We start from the raw sequence: 22,867 nt of genomic DNA on the forward strand, positions 1-22,867 counted from the left end.
CGGCATCGGGCTCCCTGATCTGCGGGAAGCCTGCTTCTCCCTCTCCCACTCCCCCTGCTTGTGTTCCCTCTCTTCGCTGTCTCTCTGTCAAATTAAAAAAAAAAATCTTAAGGGCGCCTGGGTGGCTCAGTTGGTTAAGCGACTGCCTTCGGCTCAGGTCATGATCCTGGAGTGCCAGGATCGAGTCCCGCATCGGGCTCCCTGCTCAGCAGGGAGTCTGCTTCTCCCTCTGACCCTCCTCCCTCTCATGCTCTCTGTCTCTCATTCTCTCTCTCTCAAATAGATAAATAAAATCTTTAAAAAAAAAAAAAATCTTAAAAAAACCCCAAAAAACTAGGTGGGCGATTCAGACTAGGAGGGCTGATCATGTGCCGAGCACACAGTGGGCCAGCCAGCTTAGGAAACTCAATCTCTGCCTAACTTGCACTTGCAAAGAAAAACAACCTTTCCACAAATCTTCTCAATGGAATTAACAATCCCTGGGAAAATGTGACCTTGTTTTAGCGAGAATTGCTTCTTGGGGATAAATTATATGGCAAAACCCAGCAGGACACGTTTATAAAATAAGTCTGCAGAAGAGGGACAGAAAAATCAGAGCTCTTTGCAGTAAAAGTACTCTGCCTCCGAGTCTCGAGTCTCCATTTGGTTCACGTTGGTAACAGTGCGTGCCTTTGCCCATGGGCTATACTGTTTGCAGTCAGATATTCATTGCTGCGTTTAGGAGTGACTCACAGAAATGCCTGTGGTCATTTCAGGCCTATTAGTGATTTTTATAACATAGCTAATTTTCCAAATTAAGTAATTCTAGCTCCTTTTTATAACAGTGGCTCCAGAAAAGTCCCTAAGTTTTGACTTGAAGTGCATCTGGGCATTGAACAAAAGTTGGGGGGGCGGGGAGCACGACCATCAGGATGAAGCCATGATTGCAGACCCCAGTGGCAGCATTTCGACTTCCTGGCCTTACAATGAGTTCATGATTACTTAGGGAGAGTGAAACACAAATTCAAGAAGTATTAGCGATAGCAGCGGTGATCTTGGAATATGTGCAGCTGTTGATAAATGTATGTCATTTTCCAAAAAAAAAAAAAAAAAGCCCACTTGGAAATGAAAGTCCCCCAGCCTGAATCGCTGAAAAGTAGACAGAATTAAACAGCAGGAAAATCATCCCACATGTGCCACAACACTGAGTGAGCAGATGAGGCATGAGATGACCCAATATCTTTCCTCAGAACCTCAAGTTCACAGACAGAACATATGCTGTATAGAAGGTATTTGTGGGATCGTTGGGTTTAAAATTCACTCACACACATACATACACACACACACCCCTTAAGACTTAGAGCAATCAACGTGTGAAAGAAAAGCTGCCTAGAAAAATAAAAAAGACATTTTCTGAGATGACTTTGATCCTGTACTCAATTTATTGGCTTAAATGTACTTGCCTTTAAAGGCTTTGTATCTGCAATAACTGCTCTCCTTTGTCCTTGTTAACAAAGTATTATTTTCACCTTATTATTACTAATCTTTTCTTTGTTAGTAACCACACCTGGATTTATCCCCCAAAATGGTGCAGTAAATATTTGTCCTTTGTAGTAATACAATGCATAATTTAATCAATCTGGGCTATCTTTCCGTGAGAGGTGATTGTTTCTATATTATGAAATGTGCTCACAGTAAAGGGAAATTCATGCCAGATACCTGGAAGGCAGATGCAGAACCACTTACCAAGCCTGTAGCTGCTTCGAACCAACCTTGACAAGACTGTGTAGCCACTCCTACACATGAGGTATTACTCATGTTAACTTAGCCTCCGAATCAGAACCACACCTTTCTCTTACAAACACGGCCTTTACTAAGATAACATGACATCGTCAGGCCGGGAGGCCCACCCTCGGCCCCCATGGAAAGGACTTGAAAGAACAGGAACTGCAGTTTTCCGTTCAAGAACTTGGCATCACTGTGATCTTACCTGGAAGAAATCTAGAAACGTCAGGGGTAGCAAGTCATCCATGTGCCCAATGTCTTTGGAGAAACGATTTAAAATTCTTCCTGCAAGAACAGGATATGAGAAATTACTCATTTCCCCAGATAGGCCCTTTAAGGGAAACAATTCACAGACAAATCAAAACAATATTTTAAATGCATATGTATTTAATCTATTACACATTCATACGAAATAAGCCGATGTCAGTGGTAAAGAAAAAGAAAATAGGATGATACCTAAAGAGAAACAAAAATACCACCAAATGATGGTGGGCAGGGAGTTGAAGTTTGGCCCTGATTTTTAATAAAATGGAGGGGGAGAATATCAGGAAGGGTTGGTAGATTTTAGAATGTTCTCTCCTTTTATATGCCTTCTCCGATGCCCGCCCACCCACCCAGGGGCTGAGTTGGTAAACAAATACAAAATACATAAATTGATCCCAATTGTTATACTAATTTTGCTTTACTTACCAGAATTTTACTAGGTGGTACTTATTAAATAAATGTAATTATAACTTCTCTATTCCCCCCTCCCCTGAGGATGGTTCATGGAACCTCACATTTTGAAAAATTTTGGAATCCTGCCATTCCCAAGTTGTGAGTTTACTATGGATGTAATGAGTCGCTTTCTCCTGAGGTACAACCGAGCGTGACAGACTCATTCTTAAATATCCAACACGACCAGAGGAATGCAGGCAGGAAAACAGAAATATCACTTAATGATTAACGATCATTTTGTGGGGCACCTGGGGGGCTCAGTCGGTTAAGCGTCTGCCTTCGGCTCAGGTCATGATCCCGGGGTCCTGGGATCGAGTCCCGCATCAGGCTCCTTGCTCAGTGGGGAGCCTGCTTCTCCCTCTGCCTCTGCCCCTCCCCCACTGGTGCTCCTGCGTGTGCTTGCACAATCTCTCTCTCTCAAATAAATAAAATCTTTAAAAAAAATGTGTTGTGGGGCGCCTGGGTGGCTCAGTCGTTAAGCGTCTGCCTTCGCCTCAGGTCAGGATCCCAGGGTCGTGGGATCGAGCCCCGCGTCGGGCTCCCTGCTCACCGGGAAGCCTGCTTCTCCCTCTCCCACACCCCCTGCTTGTGTTCCCTCTCTCACTGTATCTCTCTCTGTCAAATAAATAAAATCTTTAAAAAAAAAAAAAATGTGTTGTAATGAGCACTGGGTATTATGTAAGACTGATGAATCACAGGCCTATACCCCTGAAATAAATAATACATACGTTAATTTTTTAAAAAGATCATTTCTTATTACTCATGTATCTCCTTCCTCAGAATCCATGAGAACAGTACATCCTAAAGGCTTCAGAATTAGAAAGTGAGAACAGATTTGTACTAAATATCTAGTCTTTTAAAACAGAGAATTCACAGAAACTGAAGCCACACACACACACACACACACAGCCTATTTTGTTACAGGCAACTCCTGAGAAATGTGTTTGTCTCGGCCCCTGAACTTCTTTTGTAACGGAGGCTTCAGGAAGCCAGCCTGCAGGGGAGATGTGGGGCTCTACACACTCTTCCCAACATCTGTCAGAAGTGACTTCCTCCCGAGGCCCTCCATACCAAGCCACGACCGGGCCATGACTGGGCCATGACTGCACCACGACTAGACCGTGAAAGGCCAGAGGCTAGGAGCTGAGCTGCTATTGCTGGATGTGCAGGGTCGCCCAGGTGGAGAGCTGGAGTGACTAGAAGCTTCCGCGCTTGGCCAGGCTACAGCATGACAACCCAGGCCTCCACGTCTCTGACTCAGGTTTAGGAGATACAGACTCCAGAACCTGTCTTATAGTGACACTTTTGGCAGGCCGGGTGACAGCTTTTCTGAGCCTCTAATAATACCTCCTTGAGAGGGTGATTCTGAGAATTACCTGGGTTCATGCATGAGAAAGAACCTAGTCACAATGCCAGGCACGTTAGCAGGTGCTCAAAACAAAACAGCAAGGCGAGATAATTACTGTTGCCCACCGGATCTGCAGCTAGTCTCCTGGGAAAGCCTGTGTACCAGGCACTATCAGAAGGTCAACCTGAGAAAATGCACATTCAGTTGCTTTAGGATGGAGCTTGAAATTCTGCATTTCTACCAAGCTCCCAGGTGATGCCATCTGCAGCAGACCACACTTCGAGGGGCCAAAGGTTAGGTTATTTAATCAGTCGTGCTTTAGAAACATTAAAATCAGACGGGCAATTTCCCACATATTCTTAACGGATTTTGTAGACTACCTAGTTATTTTTTACCTTCCCGAAGTATCAACATCAAAATGAGGAGAACATGCATTAAAAAATGTTAAAAGACAAAAAAAAAGTTAAAAGACATAGTTTAAACACTTATTATTTCCTCAATGGAAAAGCCCAACTTTTCAACATAGTCAGGATTCAGAACACTGCAAAAGTATGGTTCAGCTTAAATAGTACTGAGACCAATATTCAAGTTTTGGGGTTTTTTTAAAGGTGAAAAGGCTACACAGAGATGAATGATACATGACAACCATCCCTTTTACCTTCCACCAGATGTAGATCCGAGAGACCCATGGTTGGCAAACAGCATAAAATAAAAGGAAAACACAAACAACTGAGAAAAACCATCTCCCCACACGGCTACTACAATAACTGAGCTGGATGTCAAAGACTGTCCAAAACCTAAACTCTCCTTCAGCAAAAGGCAGAGTGTAGAAAATGTGAGATTAGGGGAGTCAATAAGTTACCTCCTTGCTCCAAGAAACAATTAAAGGGACGAATGGTGTTTGCAGACTATTTCATCTGTCTCTGCCGTAGTCAGAGCTGTGATTTCAAGTTCAAGGCCTCGTCGTTATAAACTTTTCTCAAAGGTCCCCAAATCAAATCCGGATGATGAATTCCCTTCACACCCATGCCATGCCTCTTCATCCAAATGACATTTGGCCCCGCTGGAACATCCCCAGGGACGTAGAGGGAAGGGGGATTCACCGTGAACAGGGGGGAGCCCAATCCACTTCCAGACTGTTCTGTTACGCAGGGCCTTCCGACATTAAACCGAATCTTTCCTGCCTAGAACGTGCAACCCTCTGCTTATTCTGCTCTTACAACCACACAGAGTGAATCTAATTTCTCTTGACATGACAGCCCATCAAATGCTTGAAGAAAGTTAATCATATCCTTTCCAGACTTCTCACATGCTGTTAGCCCTTGGTGCCTCAATTATCCCTCCTAAGGCACAGTGTCCCATCCTGGCCACTGCCTCCTGCCCAGACTCAGACGGCCAGTCTCAGTGAATGCCTTGTGTCCGGGATTAAAATCAACAGCCCAGGCCTCGTTTGATTACCTTGGGATAAAGTCGCAACACCATCTCCCCTCTCCTGCGCAGGACGGATAACCGATCATGAGACCAATAAGCACAGTCAGTTCTGGTGGCCAGATCACATTTTAGACTCACATAGAATGAAACTCCATGGGGCGCCTGGGTGGCTCAGTCGTTAAGTGTCTGCCTTCGGCTCAGGTCATGATCCCAGGGTCCTGGGATCGAGTCCCACATCGGGCTCCCTGCTCCGCGGGATGCCTGCTTCTCCCTCTCCCACTCCCCCTGCTTGTGTTCCTGCTCTCACTATGTCTCTCTCTGTCGGGTAAATGAATAAAATCTTTAAAAAAAAAAAAAAAAAAGAATGAAACTCCACATTGCACAGGTAGATTTCAGGGAACAATTGGGTAATATGTATAAACAACTTTAAGAACGCATCCCTTACGACCCAGAAATTCTAGGGATATATTCCAACGAGTTAATAAATGCATCAAATATGTTCAATGGGGGTTATTTGGCAAGTGAGACATAGGAACCCAAACATTTAGTCTGAAACAAATCTATAATGTATTGTGTGCAATTTTAATTTTTTTTATCAATGCTCTTTTTCTATAGTGACTATGTATTACTTTTGTAAGAAAGCAAAGTTGGGGGGGTGCCCACTTGGGTGGCTCAGTTGGGTAAGCCTCCGATTTTGGCTCAGGTCATGATCTCAGGGTACTGGGATCGAGCCCCGTGTCCAGCCCCACGCTCTGCAGGTAGTCTGCTTGAGGATTCTCTCCCTCTCCTTCTGCCCCTCCCCCTGCTTGTGCGCTCACTCGCACTCACTCTCAAGTAAATAAAATCTTAAAAAAAAAAGTAAGGTGGGGAGGGGAATAAGGCTGGGAACAAAGGGGAGGCAGGGAGAGAGAGACCTCGCTTGGAGTCCACACCACCAGAGAACCAACCAGGGTCCTTCTAACTCTTCTGTCCACAGGATAGGATTCCCACGAAAGAGGTCACTGAACTTCTGGTCAAAATACAAATCCGTAAGCGATCTTATTTTAAGAACGGATTCTACAGTCTGAGCTGGAGGCAATTACCTGTCAGTCGGGTTCTGACGCGTCTCTCATACGTAGGATTCCTCCACTTTCTTATAACCAAACTATAACGTGACATTTGGAAGCTCCCAGGTCTAGTGTGGACCCTATTCTTTTTTTTAAACAAAAAAGGAGGTATGTTTACATATCATAAAATATTTAAGTATATTTTTATTGAGGCATAGACTTTATATCTTGTAACATTCACCCTATTTAGGGCACGCAATTCAATGAATTTAAATAATGCTACTGAGTGATACAACCATCACCAAAAATAAGTGTTAGGACATTTTTGTTGCCCCCGGTAAGATGCCTCATGCCATTTACAGTGACTTCCTGCTCCTACTCTTAGCCTCAGGCAACCACTAATCTACTTTCTTTCTCTATAAATTTGCCCTTTTGGGGCATTTCATAAAAACGGACTCGTACGGTATGTGGTCTCTCATGTCTGAATTCTTTCATTTAGCCCAACATTTCTGAGGTCCATCAATGCTACAGTGTGTCAGTGACTTCTCCCTTCTGAGCCCCATTATTTAGCACAGAAGTGGCCTTGGGCACCAGCACAAAAGGCCCCATCAGGCCACGCCACACCTGACTGAAAGGTTGAAAGTGGATGTGTTTCATCAACTCTTGGATATTAGGAACTTCTATGTGCTCATGTTTAGCCTCATGGAAGGTTCTAGAACCTAATTCTTTTGCTACGAATGGGCCACTGGCTTGACCGCCCTGCAGAATCAGAAGCCAGGAATGCTGGGTCTGGGTCAGGGTGGGAGGATAAGTGAAAGAATCACTGTCCTAGTGGTAAGTGGGATCTCGATCCAAGCAGCCCGTCCAATAGAGACGATCTCCCCAAAAGGGCAGAGAGAGTGGACCTGTACCTTCCAGGGACAATGCAACGGGATGGGGCAAAGTCTGACTGAAAGGAAAGGATATTCAGTGATTGCCAGAGATGGTCACAGGCTGAAAAAAATCACTGTGCAACATGAGGGAGATACTGACGGAGCTGGACGAGCATGGAGTTTCTGCATGATTCTACACAAACCAGTTCAGCCTAAGAACAGGAGCTATATAAGTCTGGGAGTTCCACGTGACCATCAGCTTTGACGTCAGAATAGGTCATCAGCATGGTGGCTGCTCAAAGAATGGCATGAAATAGAGCAGCAGGAATTAGGAAACCATCGGTGGGAAACCAGCAAGGTTCTTGTCTTCCTCTGACACTCAGTAGCAACCAGTCTGCGGGCAACTCATCCAATGCTCATTTAGACACAAACCCTTGTCTGTGGAGATGATGATATTTGCTTCCCTTATGTCACAGGATCAAAGATCGTGAGGCTAAAAGAGACGGTGCTTACGACAGCACCCTCTAGGTTGTGAGATGGCACACTCATGGGGTGTTGTCTGAGTCACCATCAGGAGATTACAGAGCTTTAAGGGAGCACACAAGGTCTTGAGGGCTAGTCCTTTCCAAACCTCGTCTTGTCAAGAGTCTGCAATTCTGCAGAGATGCCTTGAAGAGGAAGTAGAAGCCACCTTCTCTCAGTCCCAGAGGCCCCCCCGCCCTTCTCCCGGAGCTGCCGGTTCCCTCCCCCTGAGCTCTCCCTAAACAGCTTCCCTCACGTCCCTCTGGACATTCAGACAGTGGATGGTGGCCTTTGAAGAGAGGGTTCTGAAGCTAAAAGAAATGTTCAAATCCTGGGCGCCTGGGTGGCTCAGTCATTAAGCGTCTGCCTTTGGCTCAGGTCATGATCCTGGAGTCCCGGGATCGAGTCCCGCATCGGGCTCCCTGCTCGGCGGGAAGCCTGCTTCTCCCTCTCCCACTCCCCCTGCTTGTGTTCCTGCTCTCGCTATCTCTCTGTCAAATAAATAAATAAAATCTTAAAAAAAAAAAAAAAAAAAGAAAGAAATGTTCAAATCCTGGTAGATCGAGCTCCTTGTGCTAGAGAGGAGGACCCACGGTCCAGCTTTGCTCAGGGTGATGCATTAATATTTCGTTAAGGAGCAAGTGTTATGGCCAAGCCATCCTGGCATTTCCACACATCAGAAAAAGGAGACATGAGAAAGTCTACTTTTTTTCTCAGGCTAGAACCATCAGCCATTTTTCAATTTTTCTGGGTCCCTTCATAAACTCTGCTCACTTTCCTTCTAAAGACTTGCTGTTTGCTTATACACACCAAATCTTATCTCCATTCCTGATCTCCCAGGGCTTCCTTGGGCACGTGGCTGTCATACAAAACATCTGAAGCTCGACACATCTAAACTGAACAGAAGCCTTTGAGATTGGCCCGCAAATGCCCACGTCCAACTTTTCCAACTTTGCCTTAGACCTCTGCCCCAACACCCAGTATGAAAACTTGTAAGTCATTCTGACTGATCTTCACGTCACATAAATCACTAGGCAGGACTTCACTGCTCACTTAAAATAATTTCATGGACATCCTCGATTCTTTATCTGTCAAATCCAATCCATCGAACTTTCAGAACAGCGATGTGGGGGCGCCTGGGTGGCTCAGTCGTTAAGCGTCTGCCTTCAGCTCAGGTCATGATCCCAGGGTCCTGGGATCGAGCCCCGCATCGGGCTCCCTGTCCGTGGGAAGCCTGCTTCTCCCTCTCCCACTCCCCCTGCTTGTGTTCCCTCTCTGGCTGTGTCTCTCTCTGTCAAATAAATAAATAAAAATCTTTAAAAAAAAAAAAAAGAACAGCGATGTGAAGGGACAGAAGAGAGGTACTTACCTGACCTGTCCATCACTCCTGGCTCCTACCTTGTCCTCATGGGGGCCTTCTCGCTCTCCCATTCACTTGCCAAGAAGGCCCACCATCCAGTCCCATCTACCCAGATTTCTCAGCCCTTTCTCCTCCATGAGACTCTTGCTGACAAATGTAGTTCCCAGGCATGTGCCACTCACTCGACCTCCTCCATTTTTACTGGACAGGCTTGGGAGACCTGTGCTGTCCTCTTAGGAACCCGCACAGGCCTGGCCACAACTAACAGATCAAAGAAGCACGAGGTGGCCACGCCGCTGACTAGCTGCCAAGTCATTCAGATTTCTGCTCTCAAGAACTACAAGCTCAGAGAGTAGCAGGAAAGTGGAGCACATTCCCTACCCAAGCCAAGGGACCTGGATACATGCAGGAGCCCCATGACAAAGAGCCCAGCTCCAGCTTCTGGAAAAGGGGGCTCTGCTTTGGCTCCATGGGATTCCTGCTTCCCTTCAATCAAACCCTCCTCATCTGAATAACTTGGGTAGATCCCGTTTTCATCCCAAACGTCCTGACTAGAACTATCACCACAGATCCAACTGGAGACTTGCTTATTAAAATTAGTCAGGGACATGATAGATTTTGTCAAGTGAAATGCTGAAATTACGAATTACCCTTGTAGGTAACAAAACATTTTTTTTAATTGTAATCATTTTGGCAGAACCTTTTTCTTGTGAATTACAGATTTGTCTTTTTAAATAAAAGATATAAAGCATAAATACATCTTTTCTTGATAACCCAGAACTAATATTCGGAGCATCACTGGTTTAACTGTTTCTAAACATGGTGGGGTCCTCTGGGGCTACCTGAGATGCACTCCTGCACTCCAATGCACTATGGTTTTCTAATACTGTGCTTTCAGCTGACACATTTTGCTGTTGTCAAGAGCCCACCTCCAATCTTTCACTTTTTAGGTTTAGTGATGAAGACTGTGGAGACACTGCAACCAAGTAGGGCCTAAAATAACACTCAATATGCTCTCAGCAAAGACATACACAATTTTTATGGTCTCAGGCAGTTTTTCTGACACTTTATTTGATGAGAGACTATTTCAGCTTGCCTCCAGATTCCCCCTAGAGTCTGGGTATATTCTCAGAATATCTCATAAATCCATTCAGTGGTTTAACTACTTTTCAAGTACATTAGTCCTACATTCACAACTAGGTTGTACACCCTTTGTAAACATGAACCATGTTTCACACACAACCTATATAATAAAACGTCAAGTGCCCAGCGGGTACACAAACCGGATTTGCTAATAAAATACAATAAACCCAGTGGCTTTCCAACTTTTTTTAAACGACACACTCCTAACAAAATCATAAACAAATCTGTAAAATAAATATAAGAAAAAGCAGCTCTTACTAAGGAGAGATGGTGAGACCTGGAACCCATTCAATGACCTCTTTCTGCATGTCACTCAGGGGGTGGAAATGTTCACTTGGATCACTAGGATTAGACCAATACTCTAGTCTTCTTCAAGATGTAAACACATCAGCTAACTCACCAGGACGTTGAGGGCCGCTGAGTACCTAAGTGGCATTAGATTGGAAATAGCCCAACACTCGTAAGAACAATGCTTCCCAAACTCTACTCTGTACACAGATCTCCCCCAAGCCTGGTGAAAATGTATCTTCTCAAGAGCTCGGGTGCTGTCTGACATCCTGTTTTTCTAACAGCTCCAGGGGCATGCCGTTGCTGCGCGCCCAGGGATCACAATCTAAGTAACAAGGAAGAATCTGGAAAGTACGACCATGTTCCTTCTGTCTCAAAAACCTAGAAGATAACCTTGTCACCTTCACACGTGTTATTACTGCCCCTTTAAATTCCCTTCCTTGAGGCACCTGGGTGGCTCAGTTGGTTGGGCATCTGCCTTTGGCTCAGGTCATGATCCCAGGGGCCTGGGATGGAGCCCCACACCGGGCTCTGCACTTAGTGGGGAGTCTGCTTCTCCCTCTCCCTCTGCCTCTCCACCTCGTTGTGCTCTCTCTCAAATTAATAAATGAAATCTTGAAAATAAATAAATAAATTACCCTCCTTACTTCCAAGAGCTAAAGACCACTTATCTTTTTCTATTCCCACAAATTAAATTTCAATATAGGCATCATTAGGACAGGGGGGTCTAGTTTATTCACTGCTGTTTCCCCAGGGCCTGAACAATGCCTAGCACATAGAAAGGGCTCAAACACATTCTGAATGAATACTTTATAAAACAAGCCCTTGTGCTCTAAGTAACAAATGGTTTGCTTCCAAATTGCCGTCTCTATTTCTAGTGCTTGATATTTCATACAGTTTTATTTGGCAGTGTTTTCCCAACTGGGGAAATTCATGTTGCAACATGAAGTGTCTGCTTTGTCATAGTTGTCACTTTCCTTGTGCTGTTGTTGAACCGATCTGTCTACGCTCCTTCAAAGGCTGTCTAAAATTTCCATGTGCAGACCGGGTTTTAGGTACAGCAGGGTACAGAAGCTGGCGTGATAACAAGAAAGTACTAGAAAGTGAGGGAACCTGATGTCTCAGAGGTGAGAGAGCGGAGAGGGGGACAGCAGTCTGAATGGCTGGGTGGGTGGCAGCAAGGGACGGGTGTGGAGCAGACTCGGATCATGTGAGGATGACGAAGCAGGCAAAGGAGAGCCGGTGTAGACGACAGGAGAGGCAATGCAAGGCACAGATACCAATGTGACAGGTCACCAGATACTGAGGGAAAGTTCTGGCCCATCCGTGGCCTAGGCTTATAGAATCCCTCTGAAGCCAGGAATTCCCCCTAAGAACTCAAAGGTAAAACCATACAGGAGACAGCATTTAATTTAAATGTCGCCTTCAGAAGGTGCATCCTTACCCCACACCATTTTCTTAAGGCACTGAATTTGGTACCCAGGCCTAAGAGGATGACGTCAACCACACGCTGAGGGAGAAAGCCTACTGTTCCCTACAGACAGCCCCTCGAAGGGCCCTTCTTCACCGTCACAGCAAATATGGGATCGATGCAACTATGGTGGCTGGCTTCCTTCTGCCCACCCTGACTACTTGCTTACATGCCAAGAAAAGTTGAACAGAGTCAGGCCCAGGGGACAGGTCCCGGGCATGTCTCCTGCTCACTCCAGTGGCATCAGTGGAAAGATTCGGGGAAAGCAGCAGCTACACAAACCTAAGGAGTACAACCGGTGGTGGCCCAGTGAATCCACTAGGGATCTCGGGGTCTCCTCTAGCAATATGAAAAATTTTCTAGAATAATCGCACTGTGTTGCCAAAGTCCAGTGGTCATTTGCCTTTTCATATAATGAAGACATTAAAACTAGGAATTTCAAAGTTCCATTACATCACTTGACAGATTGGGGGGGGAGGGGATGAGAAGGAGTTTTAAAAGGATATGTGTGCTCTTTGTCTAATTAGGTATTTCTCATTTCTCTTCCCACCAGGAAGATACCAGGTGGATTGTCCAAACACGATGACTTGTAAATATCCCAGTGTGTTTGAGACCAAGGGCAATCTGCTTTCTACACACATCTTCAAGTCCTCCTTCCTCCAGAGTACCACATCCTCTTACTCTGTACCTCTACCACCTGCTAGCCAGTCAGAAAAAGCCTCTTTAACCCCTACGCAGGGCTTGCCATTTAGATTTAAAACCCGATTGTCTGGTGTCTCTCGGCATTTTATAATCTAATGTTGGTTGCAGGTTAAGACAACACACAGAAGGGAAAATAGCGTCTACACTGACAAAGACTGCCACGAACACACATACAGGTGGCACGGAACACACACTTGGCAGCCGCAACGTCACCAGACGATGTGCCTTACACACAAGGTTGGGCACGGTTGGTCGGACGAGTTTTCACGGTGGAGACACGGCCCAAGAACTCGGAAGGAGGGCAGAGAATGTGTTGATGGAGAATGGAGTTTGCCCAGGCGGGAGGAACGACATGTGTGAGGACTAAGAGGTGGGAACGGCAAAGGGATGACAAATATTTGCCTAGTGGATGGAAAGAGCATGACCTCAGGTGTGCTGAGATAGGAGCATGCTTCGGTGCAGGAGTGGAAAAAACCAGGTGTTGGGGGAACTCCAGGGAAAAGTCCCTGTGGTCAGAAAGAGGTCCAAGCACTGTCTTCCATCATGCCTCTTCAAAGCCATTCTCTTGTAAGGAGAAGTACTGAGGGTGGCACTCGGCGGAGTCAGGACGGAGGGACATCTCACATGCCCGCCCCACCCCAGGCTGGCCAGAGTCTGAGGAGTGCTACAGAAGATGTCCCAGGACCCGTTCTGATTCAGCCTCTATGTGCACAGACGAACCCCCGCACCGACGCCTCCCTGTGCCTTGAGCTACACCTCAGAGATGTAGGCAGGAGTTCTTCTTGTGGTTGTTTTGGTTCACTGATGCTTGGTTTCTAGAATACCCCACCTACCACCACCACATGAGCACCAAGTAAGTGCCAGGAACTATTAAGCACACGGTACACATCATCTCAAAACTATATGCAAGACATAGTCTATATTTTACAGATGAAGCAGGTGTGGTGTAGAGACAGGAAGAAATTAACTCAAGGACACTCAGCTGTAAAGCAGCCTAGCCAGGACTCATGCCCAGTGTGATGGAGATTCAGAAAATTCCTTAGCAACAGATCTATGGCATGGAGCTACTTTCCCGGACACATTTGAAAGCTCTCTTAAATATCTACTAATAAGAATGAACCAATTAAGTTATAGGCAGGGCTGGTATCAACGGCTATGGCCAGAGCAGGCTCATTCTGACTGGCTAATGCCTGCCCCACAGTATGCTAAATACTTTGAATATCACTCCTAATTAAGAGTTCCAGGAATTCTCTCTTAGCTAACCATAATTAAAGTAAAACATTTAAAATAACTCCACCTCAAAATTAAATTACACAAGTTACTGTAAGCTGAAGGCAGAGACTGACAAGTAGGCAAATCAGTGAGAGAATGAATGCACACACAGCTCTAATAAAACATATACACCTGACTGGTAAAGTCCAGGGGCTTGAGATCCAGCTCATCCCAAGCCTTGACCTGTTGTGTGACCCAGGCCAAGACCAATCACCAACTGCTGGGAAGTACCATAGGAGATTAACCTTGAAGGTTGCCCCAGGAAACCATTCTGTTACAGTAGCCAGAAATGCTTTGCCACAGTAAGTAAGTAATCATTATTTTACATTTCCTAAGTATGCAAAGAAAAACGCTGGAAAATTAAACCAGGCTAATTCCGTGACCCCAGACCTCACATGTCTATCACGAAGAGGTACGTGTGGCCTCACAGTCCACATACAGTCAGGAATGCATAGACCACTGGACAAGAACAGATAGAGAAATCTCTATCGGCGGATCTGATGAACACTATGGAGCCTTTCCACTGGAAAATGCCCACACAATAGATTTGCATGATTTCAGGGGATTCCTAAAGCATGAACTATATTGAATGGAATGGCCACGGAGTTAAGAGGCTCGGCTAGGAACCTCTGACTCTAGAACAGGAAAGCACCAAGCACTTGACTTCTCTTGCCCCAGGAATGCACCACTCCGTCTCCAAGAAGGATTTTTCTCTTGGCTCACTATACGCGCCGATGTCTTTCAAGGCTCTGTGCAGAGACACTGTCTCCTTTCTCGGGAGGAATGAGCATTTAAAACATGGAGCAGCCTCACCTCAGGGATGTGTTTCCACAGAGGCGGTGGTGGTGGCAATATCTGTTCATGAAGACGTCACCTAAGCAAAGGAGTCCCACTTCCACACAGACAAGTATGAGACCCAGTCACTGAGAAAACCCCGGGTGGAAATTACCACTCGGCATGCAAAATCAATTCTTATACGTAAGGCTCAAAAATAGGACAACAAAATGTCTGGTGTGAGAACGTGACTAAACTTGAAGACAATGGGCCCTCCCACCACCCACCCTATGTAAAGTCACTGAAGGTGTGCTGGAGACAGATCAACCAACACCCAAGTCTCCTCTCCGGCACATCATTTTAATACCCAGGAACCGCCAACAGATGTTACACAAAACTGCCTGAGCTGTGTTCAAGGTAAATGGACCTTTGTTTAAAAAAAAAAAAAAAAAAAACACACAAGAAAGAGAAAGAACACAATTAAAAAAGAGCAGGGGAAGGGGCGCCTGGGTGGCTCCGTTGGTTAAGCGTCCCGAATCTTGATCTCAGCTCAGGTCTTGATCTCTGGGTCGTGAGTTCAAGCCCCACATTAAGCCTACTTTGAAGGGAAAAAAAAAAAAAAAACCAAGGGCGGGAGGGGGGAGGGGAGATCGTTTTGACTATATTAGGAACTGGAAATAAGGCTCTAAGCGTTGTAAATCTACTTGTTTGCCAGTTACAAAAAACTCAGGGTACATGCCGCCTCTTAGTCAAGACGCTGCCCTTTTTTTTTGCACATGGAATCGCAACCTATTCAAATACCTCCCACTCCTTTCCAGTTCAGCTTCTGTCCTGTTTGCACATTGGTATAAACCAGTCATCTGGTTTCAAAAACCAATAACCAGTTCCCCCCAGTCCTCGTTCTTCTTGACTTTTTCTGTAGCATCTCACATTCTAAAAACCCTCTTCTTGAAATAAGCATGTACGCTGGGATGGATTTTTTTTTAATGTATTCCATTTATTTATTTATTTAAGATTTTACTTATTTATCTGACAGGGAGAGAGAGAGAGAGCACAAGTAGGTAGAATGGTAGGCAGAGGGAGAGGGAGAAGCCGACTCCTCGCTGAGCAGGGAGCCCGATGCAGCACTCGACCTCAGGACCCTGGGATCATGACCTGCGCCAAAGGCAGACGCTTAACACACTGAGCCATCCAGGCGCCCCTGGAATTTTTTTTTTTTTTTTAACATCTATCTCTTTGCATTCCCACTACCCTGCTCATTTCCGAAATACAACGACCTCTCCTCGTATTTTGAGGGTCTCACCTCTCGGAACTCTATCCCCCGAACAACGATCACCACACCCCCTCTCCAAGGACAGAGACGCACAAACGAGAACCTGTCACTGCTGCCTTTTCCCTCCCTTTCTTCTTCACTATCAATGCATCCAGCTGGGGGGCCTCTCCCCTGGACAGCTTGTGTGTGTACACAGGATGCACGTCATAACCGTGAGCTGAGGAAGCCCATACACTTCCTTAAAATGTTTAACAGACTCCAATAAGTAACTTAAAAAAGAATTTTAACATAAAAGAAAAGCTTCATGGACTTTACGCTCTAAGTCGGGGCTTCCAAAACACCTTGATATATTAAAAGAAAAATTAAAACCCAGACTCTATTTGGGTTTCTGATACTTAGGGGACATTCCATGAGCTTTGAGCAGCCACAGAGGTCGGCCTGTCCGCAGCAAGGTGCACGAAGGACTGCGCCGACTTCCTCAGCACCGTGTGTGTTGTTACATCAAATAACGTAATCAGAACACAAACTGTTCTTAGATTTCTGCAGAGGTAATTAAATAACAATTCAATGCCAATTAATCACAGTCAAATAAGAGTCTGTCAGAGAAGAACTCTATACACACGGGAGGCTATTTAATGGTCAAATACTTGGCAGGATCTTAGTTAAACAATGATTCATTAAACCCCCTCTGCCACACAATGGCCAGGCTGAACCAGAAGTGAAAGAATCGAAACTCTTTTGTTCTCCCATAAAAAGGCATCAACCCTCCATGCATGATATTCTTTCCTTCCTCACTTAGCAGACTGCTCGACTGCATGATTCAGACCCTGCTCAGCTGCTCCCAGGCACGCGGGCATGAGAGTCTTTGGTTCCCAGCACCGTATCTGGGCCACGCTTTTCTTCCCAAGTGAAAAAGGAGAGCACGAGACAGTGGACCACACCTACATAAAGCGTTTATCCTCTCCCAGTAGGGAACAGAACAGCAGACTCAGAACCTACCTTCCAGCCCCAAGGAAAGGCAAGCTGGGGCCATTTTGCCAGCAGGAGACGGCTGCCCCCTGATCCACACAATTTATCTGACCAGCAAAAACCACCTCCCTTATCAACTTGGTTCCTTTAAATTAAACATCCCTTTAGTAACACAACTGCCCATGAAAACCCAGAGGTCCGTGTTAAGTTTGGCTGGTAATTCCCAAAGACTTTTCATCACATTTCTCAGAGGGACTCTATTACCTTCTAGCAAGTTCATTTCTTCCTAAGGAGACTATCAAGGAAAACGACTTCCCTCTGGATGCTGGTTTTTGCCCACACTAGCATTACACGTGCCCCCGTAGTCTCACTAATGCTATTTTTAAAATGCATGATTTTTGCCCTTCATTGTTGATTCAGATCTGTATTAGAGATCGCCAAGTTGGCTGAAAATGGGCTTTATGGGGTTATATTGCAGACACTGTTGACGATTCTACTTGCCTCTTCAGAAAGGCGTTTCCTAACCTGGCTTTATTAAATGCTGGGTCCTCACTAGTTTTACCAAGCATTTTAAAAAAGATCGAAGAAATAAAATTAATTGCATTTCTCTTTATTTAAGAACAAAATACATACTACCTAATATTTTTTTAAAGTAATGTCTCACGCAAAACAAAATTTTTTGAAGGGCGTATCTATCATCTCCTCCCGCCTTCATAGGATTTATTATAATGAATCAAAGCTAAATATACGTGACAGGGTTTTCATTAAAAAGTCAAGAAACTTCATGGAAAACTTACGAGCAGAGCATAACATACTTCAACTTTGTTCATAAATTGGGCAATAGGAAACAAAGATCCACTTTGACGGGATCTCGTTGGATTATAAAATATCAAATTCAGGGGTACCTGGGTGGCTCAGTCGTTAGGCGTCTGCCTTCGGCTCGGGTCATGATCCCAGGGTCCTGGGATCGAGCCCTGCATCAGGCTCCCTGCTCGGCGGGAAACCTGCTTCTCCCTCTCCCACTCCCCCTGCTTGTGTTCCCTCTCTCGCTGTGTCTCTCTCTGTCAAATAAATAAAATCTTAAAAAATATATATATCAAATTCATATGCAGACTATCATAGTGAATGTAGGATACACTGCACATTGTTTCAATAAATATATTAACTATAAATCAAATTACGCAGTCTTAACACAGGGGCGAAAAAATAAAGCACTAAAAACCTGACTTAAATTATGAATATTAGACCTATTTTTGTGATCCCTCAAACACAAAACCCAGCATTTGATTTACGGTGCTCTGATACGGTGCATAATGATAACAGCCTTACATGTGTCTATTTCTCAGCTCAACTGTGACACAGAATGATTTGGGGGGGGAGGTGAGTCACACTGCGTCTGTACATAAACATACCATAGCAAAACAAATTTTCCTGCAAATATAAGCACTTTTACAGTCTATCAAAGTGGTGCCAAAAAGTAGATTTATTCACATTAAGTGCTGACGGGAATGAAACATTTCAGCAGTAAATAAAGTACATCGTAACCCCATCGTCGAATCAATGAAGTCATTAAAAATAGACTGCATTCTTCAAGGAAATGGTGAGTTTAAGGGGGGTAAAAAAAATCCTCGGTCGCAACACAGCTGACAGTCACTGATCTGGACCCTCTCTCCTCCCGTGTGCCTACAAAGAAATGTCTATGAGTTCCTTATCTTTCTTCATGTGTATTTAGGCATGTGAACTGCTACATGGCCTTTCCAGCTTCCCCACAGGCATCCCATAAATACAAATAAGAAAATACACCCTGTTTTCTTCTCCTTCTCCCCTTCTCCTTCTCCTTCTAGGCCCCAAACTGACAGAATATTATCACTTTTGTAGACTCCTGCAAATTGGCACAGTCGCATTGGGCAGAAATATGCTGAGATTATAATATCCATTTATCTAAACTGCTAGCACGTAACAAAATTCAGGTAGGGTGCTTGCCACCTAAATTAATTTACTACTTGAAAAAGACTTCTTATGCCAAGCCTGTCAAAAGGAAAACAGGAAAGGAGTTAAGAAACTGTAAATAGGTTTGCGTTTGATCTAATTTTCAAGTGTAGGATTAAAAAGGAGGAAAGCGTGCCAAGAAAAGACGACAGGAGGAGACTAGCAACAAAGCAGCCTGCAACTCGGAGCCCAGAAGCCACACCAGGGACCCACACGGCCAGCGTGCCCTCAGGAGCATGCCGCCCAGCTGTTCCAGGTGGCCTGGCACCTGCCGCCACTCAAGACTGGTGCCCAAAGCCACCTCCTGTGATTTACCCAAGAAGGGTGCGACCCCCTCACATTCTTTGGGATGGCTACTCGTCACAACACAAAACAAGAAGTGTTGGTGAGGATGTGGAGAAATCGGAACCCTGGTGCACTGCTGGTGGGAATGGAAAAGGATGAGGCCACCGCAGAAGACAGTATGGTAGCTCCTAAAGAAACTAAGCAGAACTACTGCGTGATCCGGGAATTCCGCGTCTGGGTATATGCGCCAAAGGACTGAAGGCAGGGTCTTAAAGAGATACTCGTCCACTCATGTTCACAGCAACATTATTCACAGTTATCAAAAGATGGAAGGATCCCCACGTAGTCATCAATGGATGGATAAAGACAAAATGTGGCACACACATAGAGGAATATTATTCAGGAGCACGTGGGTGGCTCAGTCAGTTAAACATCTGCCTTCAGCTCAGGTGGTGATCCCGGGGTCCTGGGATCAAGTCCCGGTGTCAGGCTCTGCACTTAGTGGGGAGTCTACTCCTCCCTCTGCCCCTCCCCTTGCTTGTGCTCTCTCTCAAATAAATGAATGGAATCTAAAAAAAAAAAAAAAAGGAATATCATTCAGCCTCAAGAAAGGAAATCCTGACACATGCTACAACACAGATGAACCTTTGAGGATATTCTACTTGGTGAAATAAGCCAGTCATGACAGAAGGTATACTGTATGATTCCGCTTATCTGAGGTTCCTAGAATAATCACATTAATAAACAGAATGGTGGTTGTCACAGGCAGGGGGGTGAGGGCTGGGAGGTACTGCGGAATGGAGACAGAGGTTCCGTTGGGGAAGACGGGAATGTTCTGGAGCTGGATGGTGGTGATGGGTACACAGCAATGTGAATGTGCTTAATGGCACTGAATGTGCACTTGAAAATGGTTAAGATGGTCGATTTTATGTGTAGTTGATAATTTCTTAAAATTTAAAAAAAAAGGATTCAAACTTTATAGCTATCCTTCTCTTAGAATCCATCCTCTGTGTCACACTCGTCTACTCCTGGTGACCTTGTTATAATGATAAGGTGTACACTTAGCACCCGGTGTGCCAGGGCCAAGGAGAAGGATCCTGTGGTGGCAGCCACCTCTGTCAAGACCCTGAGGAGGAAAGGAGAGACGTGCACACTCATGGGGACCAGGAGGCTCCTCGCCCCCCTACTCCCGACCCCAACACAGGAGAACTGGCTCTCCTGGAGGATGAGGAGAGCAGGGTGAAGATGAAGAACACGGGGTGGGAATGAGCAAGGGTGGAGGCTGCCTGCTGGTGGCAGACAGAGGTGCCGAACAGTCACAAATGCCCCCCGCCCACCGCACACCGAAGAAAAGGAGAGAGCGTGGAATGTGTTAACACTTCAGTCTGCAAAGCACGGCTTGACCTTTAGGAAATGCTGGAGCAATTTTCCTTTCTCAAAAAATATTTTATACAATCAATATTCTGGATGCCCCCATCTTGTCCACTCCCCAACCCCCTGAAAAAAACTTCCACATTAAGATGCAAAAAATCAAATATCAATGGAACTCAACCCCACTGGATGGCATGGCCAAATCAACGAGCAGCTTGCATTCAAATCCTGCTATTCTCTACATTTCCAGTCCAGGGCAGCCCCTTAGAACCCTACGTAGGACCTAGGTTGTCAGCAACACCCAAAAGCATGATTAAGAGCTTCTGAGAAGTGCTAATGGCCCTTGTCTTTTGTGAGTTTATATAACCTCAGAACAGGAAGCTAAGGGGAAACACCAAAATAAAACAAAAGTGAATCTAAATGAAAGACGACAGGGAAGTACGTATATTCTCTGCACTTCCAGGGCACGTGTCTCTTGCAATGAAAAGCAAAGATGAATATATCACTGGATCCAGAAAGGTGGAGGCAGACTAGTCTTGGCTTTAAACAAGGAAAATACCACAGATATTCTAGAAAAGAGTATCTAGGAACACATATTGAGGGAAGTGGGATCCTGAGAATCATTTAAGTGATGGAAAAGAGCCTTGAAGCAGAGTGGGCAGGAAGAGAAGAAAGGACCCTCCAGGCAAATATAGAGCTGGAGAGGGAAAGAGGCAGCACCAAATGGCAAACGGAATGCCTGCCACGCAAGGATGACTCCCAGGGCCCTTGGCGCCTCCCTTTCAGAATATACGTAATTGGTCTGGTTATGTCTAAACTGGAGGGCAGGGTGGGGTACAGGACCTAAATGACTAGTCTTGGATAGAGACTCCTTTCCCCAGAGGTTCACTTCATGGAAGACAGCACATAGCATCGGTTTTAATGTATATTCTTAAAAGGCAGTAAGTTAAAATCATTAGCTAATTGGTTTTCTATCACAATAAAAAAAATTAGCTAAATATTTTCTCTCTTAGGCAGCAACTGTTTGAAAACCTCTGAATAAGCCTTAGTGCAAGTTAACTAGAGATCAGATCAAGGAACTCACGATTCATTCACATTCCTCCCTTACCACTCAGCATCCACCACCAACATCTGCGAGATTCTAAATGTCACTCCACTTAAACAGTTTCTATGTTGCTCATAGGACCCAAAATAACAGGGAACAATAATGTCAGAATCAAAAATAGTTAAATGGGGAGCACAGAAATTCTAATTTCACAAACCCAACCGATTTTTTTTCCCTGAACCCTACATCTTGGGATCATGTAAAATCCTAATAACAGCCGTAAATAGAAAATATAGAAAATCAACATGTTACTAGCATTCTGAACACCAATATTTAGAAAGAGAAAATATTTTGACAATTATATTCAATTGAGCTTATTGGGCGTAACAGCTATCCACACCTATCATGTGTAACTGCAGAGATGTGATGGTAAACGGGAGCCTGAAGTCACTACTTACCTCATGGCTATAAAGGACAAAAACTAGGTTTATTTTTTTAAAAGATTTATTGGCTGGGGGGGGAGGGGGGAGTACGTGCAGTGGGGAGGGTCAGAGGAGAGGGAAAGAGAATCTCATGCAGACTCCACACTGAGCATGAAGCCCAACTCAGGGCTCGATCTCACGACCCTGAGATCATGACCTGAGCCGAACTCAAGAGTCAGAGGCTTAACCAACTGCATCACCCAGGCGCCCTGATAAAAACTATGTTTAAAAAAATACCCAACTAGTTTTCAGAATTGAAAGATTTTTGAACATTAGGTCATGAAAGCAGCTTCTATTTTAGTTAAATAATCAACCTGTGTTTTAAAATACATTTTGCAAAAATCAAAACGATGGATTTTTAGATGTCGGTATATCATGGGGTCCTTGGCTGGCTCAGTCAGTGGAGCCAGAGACTCTTGATCTCGGGGTTTTGAGTTCGAGCCCCTTGTTGGGTGTAGAGGTTACTTAAGAACAAAATCTTTAAATATATATAAACAAATAAATGCCAGCATATCGTGATCTTTCAGATGTAATTTTTTTTTAAAAGATTTTATTTATTTATTTGACAGAGAGAGAGACAGCGAGAGAGGGAACACACAAGCAGGGGGAGTGGGAGAGGGAGAAGCAGGCTTCCCGCTGAGCAGGGAGCCCGATGTGGGGCTTGATCCCAGGACCCTGGGATCATGACCTGAGCCGAAGGCAGATGCTTAACAACTGAGCCACCCAGGCGCCCCTTCAAATGT

The 22,867-nt window shown here is 45.0% G+C and overlaps 1 protein-coding gene across 5 annotated transcripts in view; it reads right to left on the reverse strand.

The window, feature by feature from the left end:
• Window positions 1-22,867, reverse strand: part of ABCC4 (ATP binding cassette subfamily C member 4 (PEL blood group)) — a 231,460-nt gene that overhangs the window by 74,413 nt on the left and 134,180 nt on the right. For all 5 annotated transcript variants that reach the window (XM_081815104.1, XM_031028548.2, XM_081815103.1 and 2 more), the window contains one exon: window positions 1,970-2,049. In XM_081815104.1, the coding sequence (XP_081671230.1) occupies window positions 1,970-2,049 (80 nt within the window). The remainder of the gene's footprint in view (window positions 1-1,969; window positions 2,050-22,867) is intronic.

Source organism: Leptonychotes weddellii, chromosome 3 (assembly GCF_054177405.1).
Source record: "Leptonychotes weddellii isolate Sample4059 chromosome 3, ASM5417740v2, whole genome shotgun sequence".
Classification (NCBI taxonomy): Eukaryota; Metazoa; Chordata; class Mammalia; order Carnivora; family Phocidae; genus Leptonychotes; species Leptonychotes weddellii.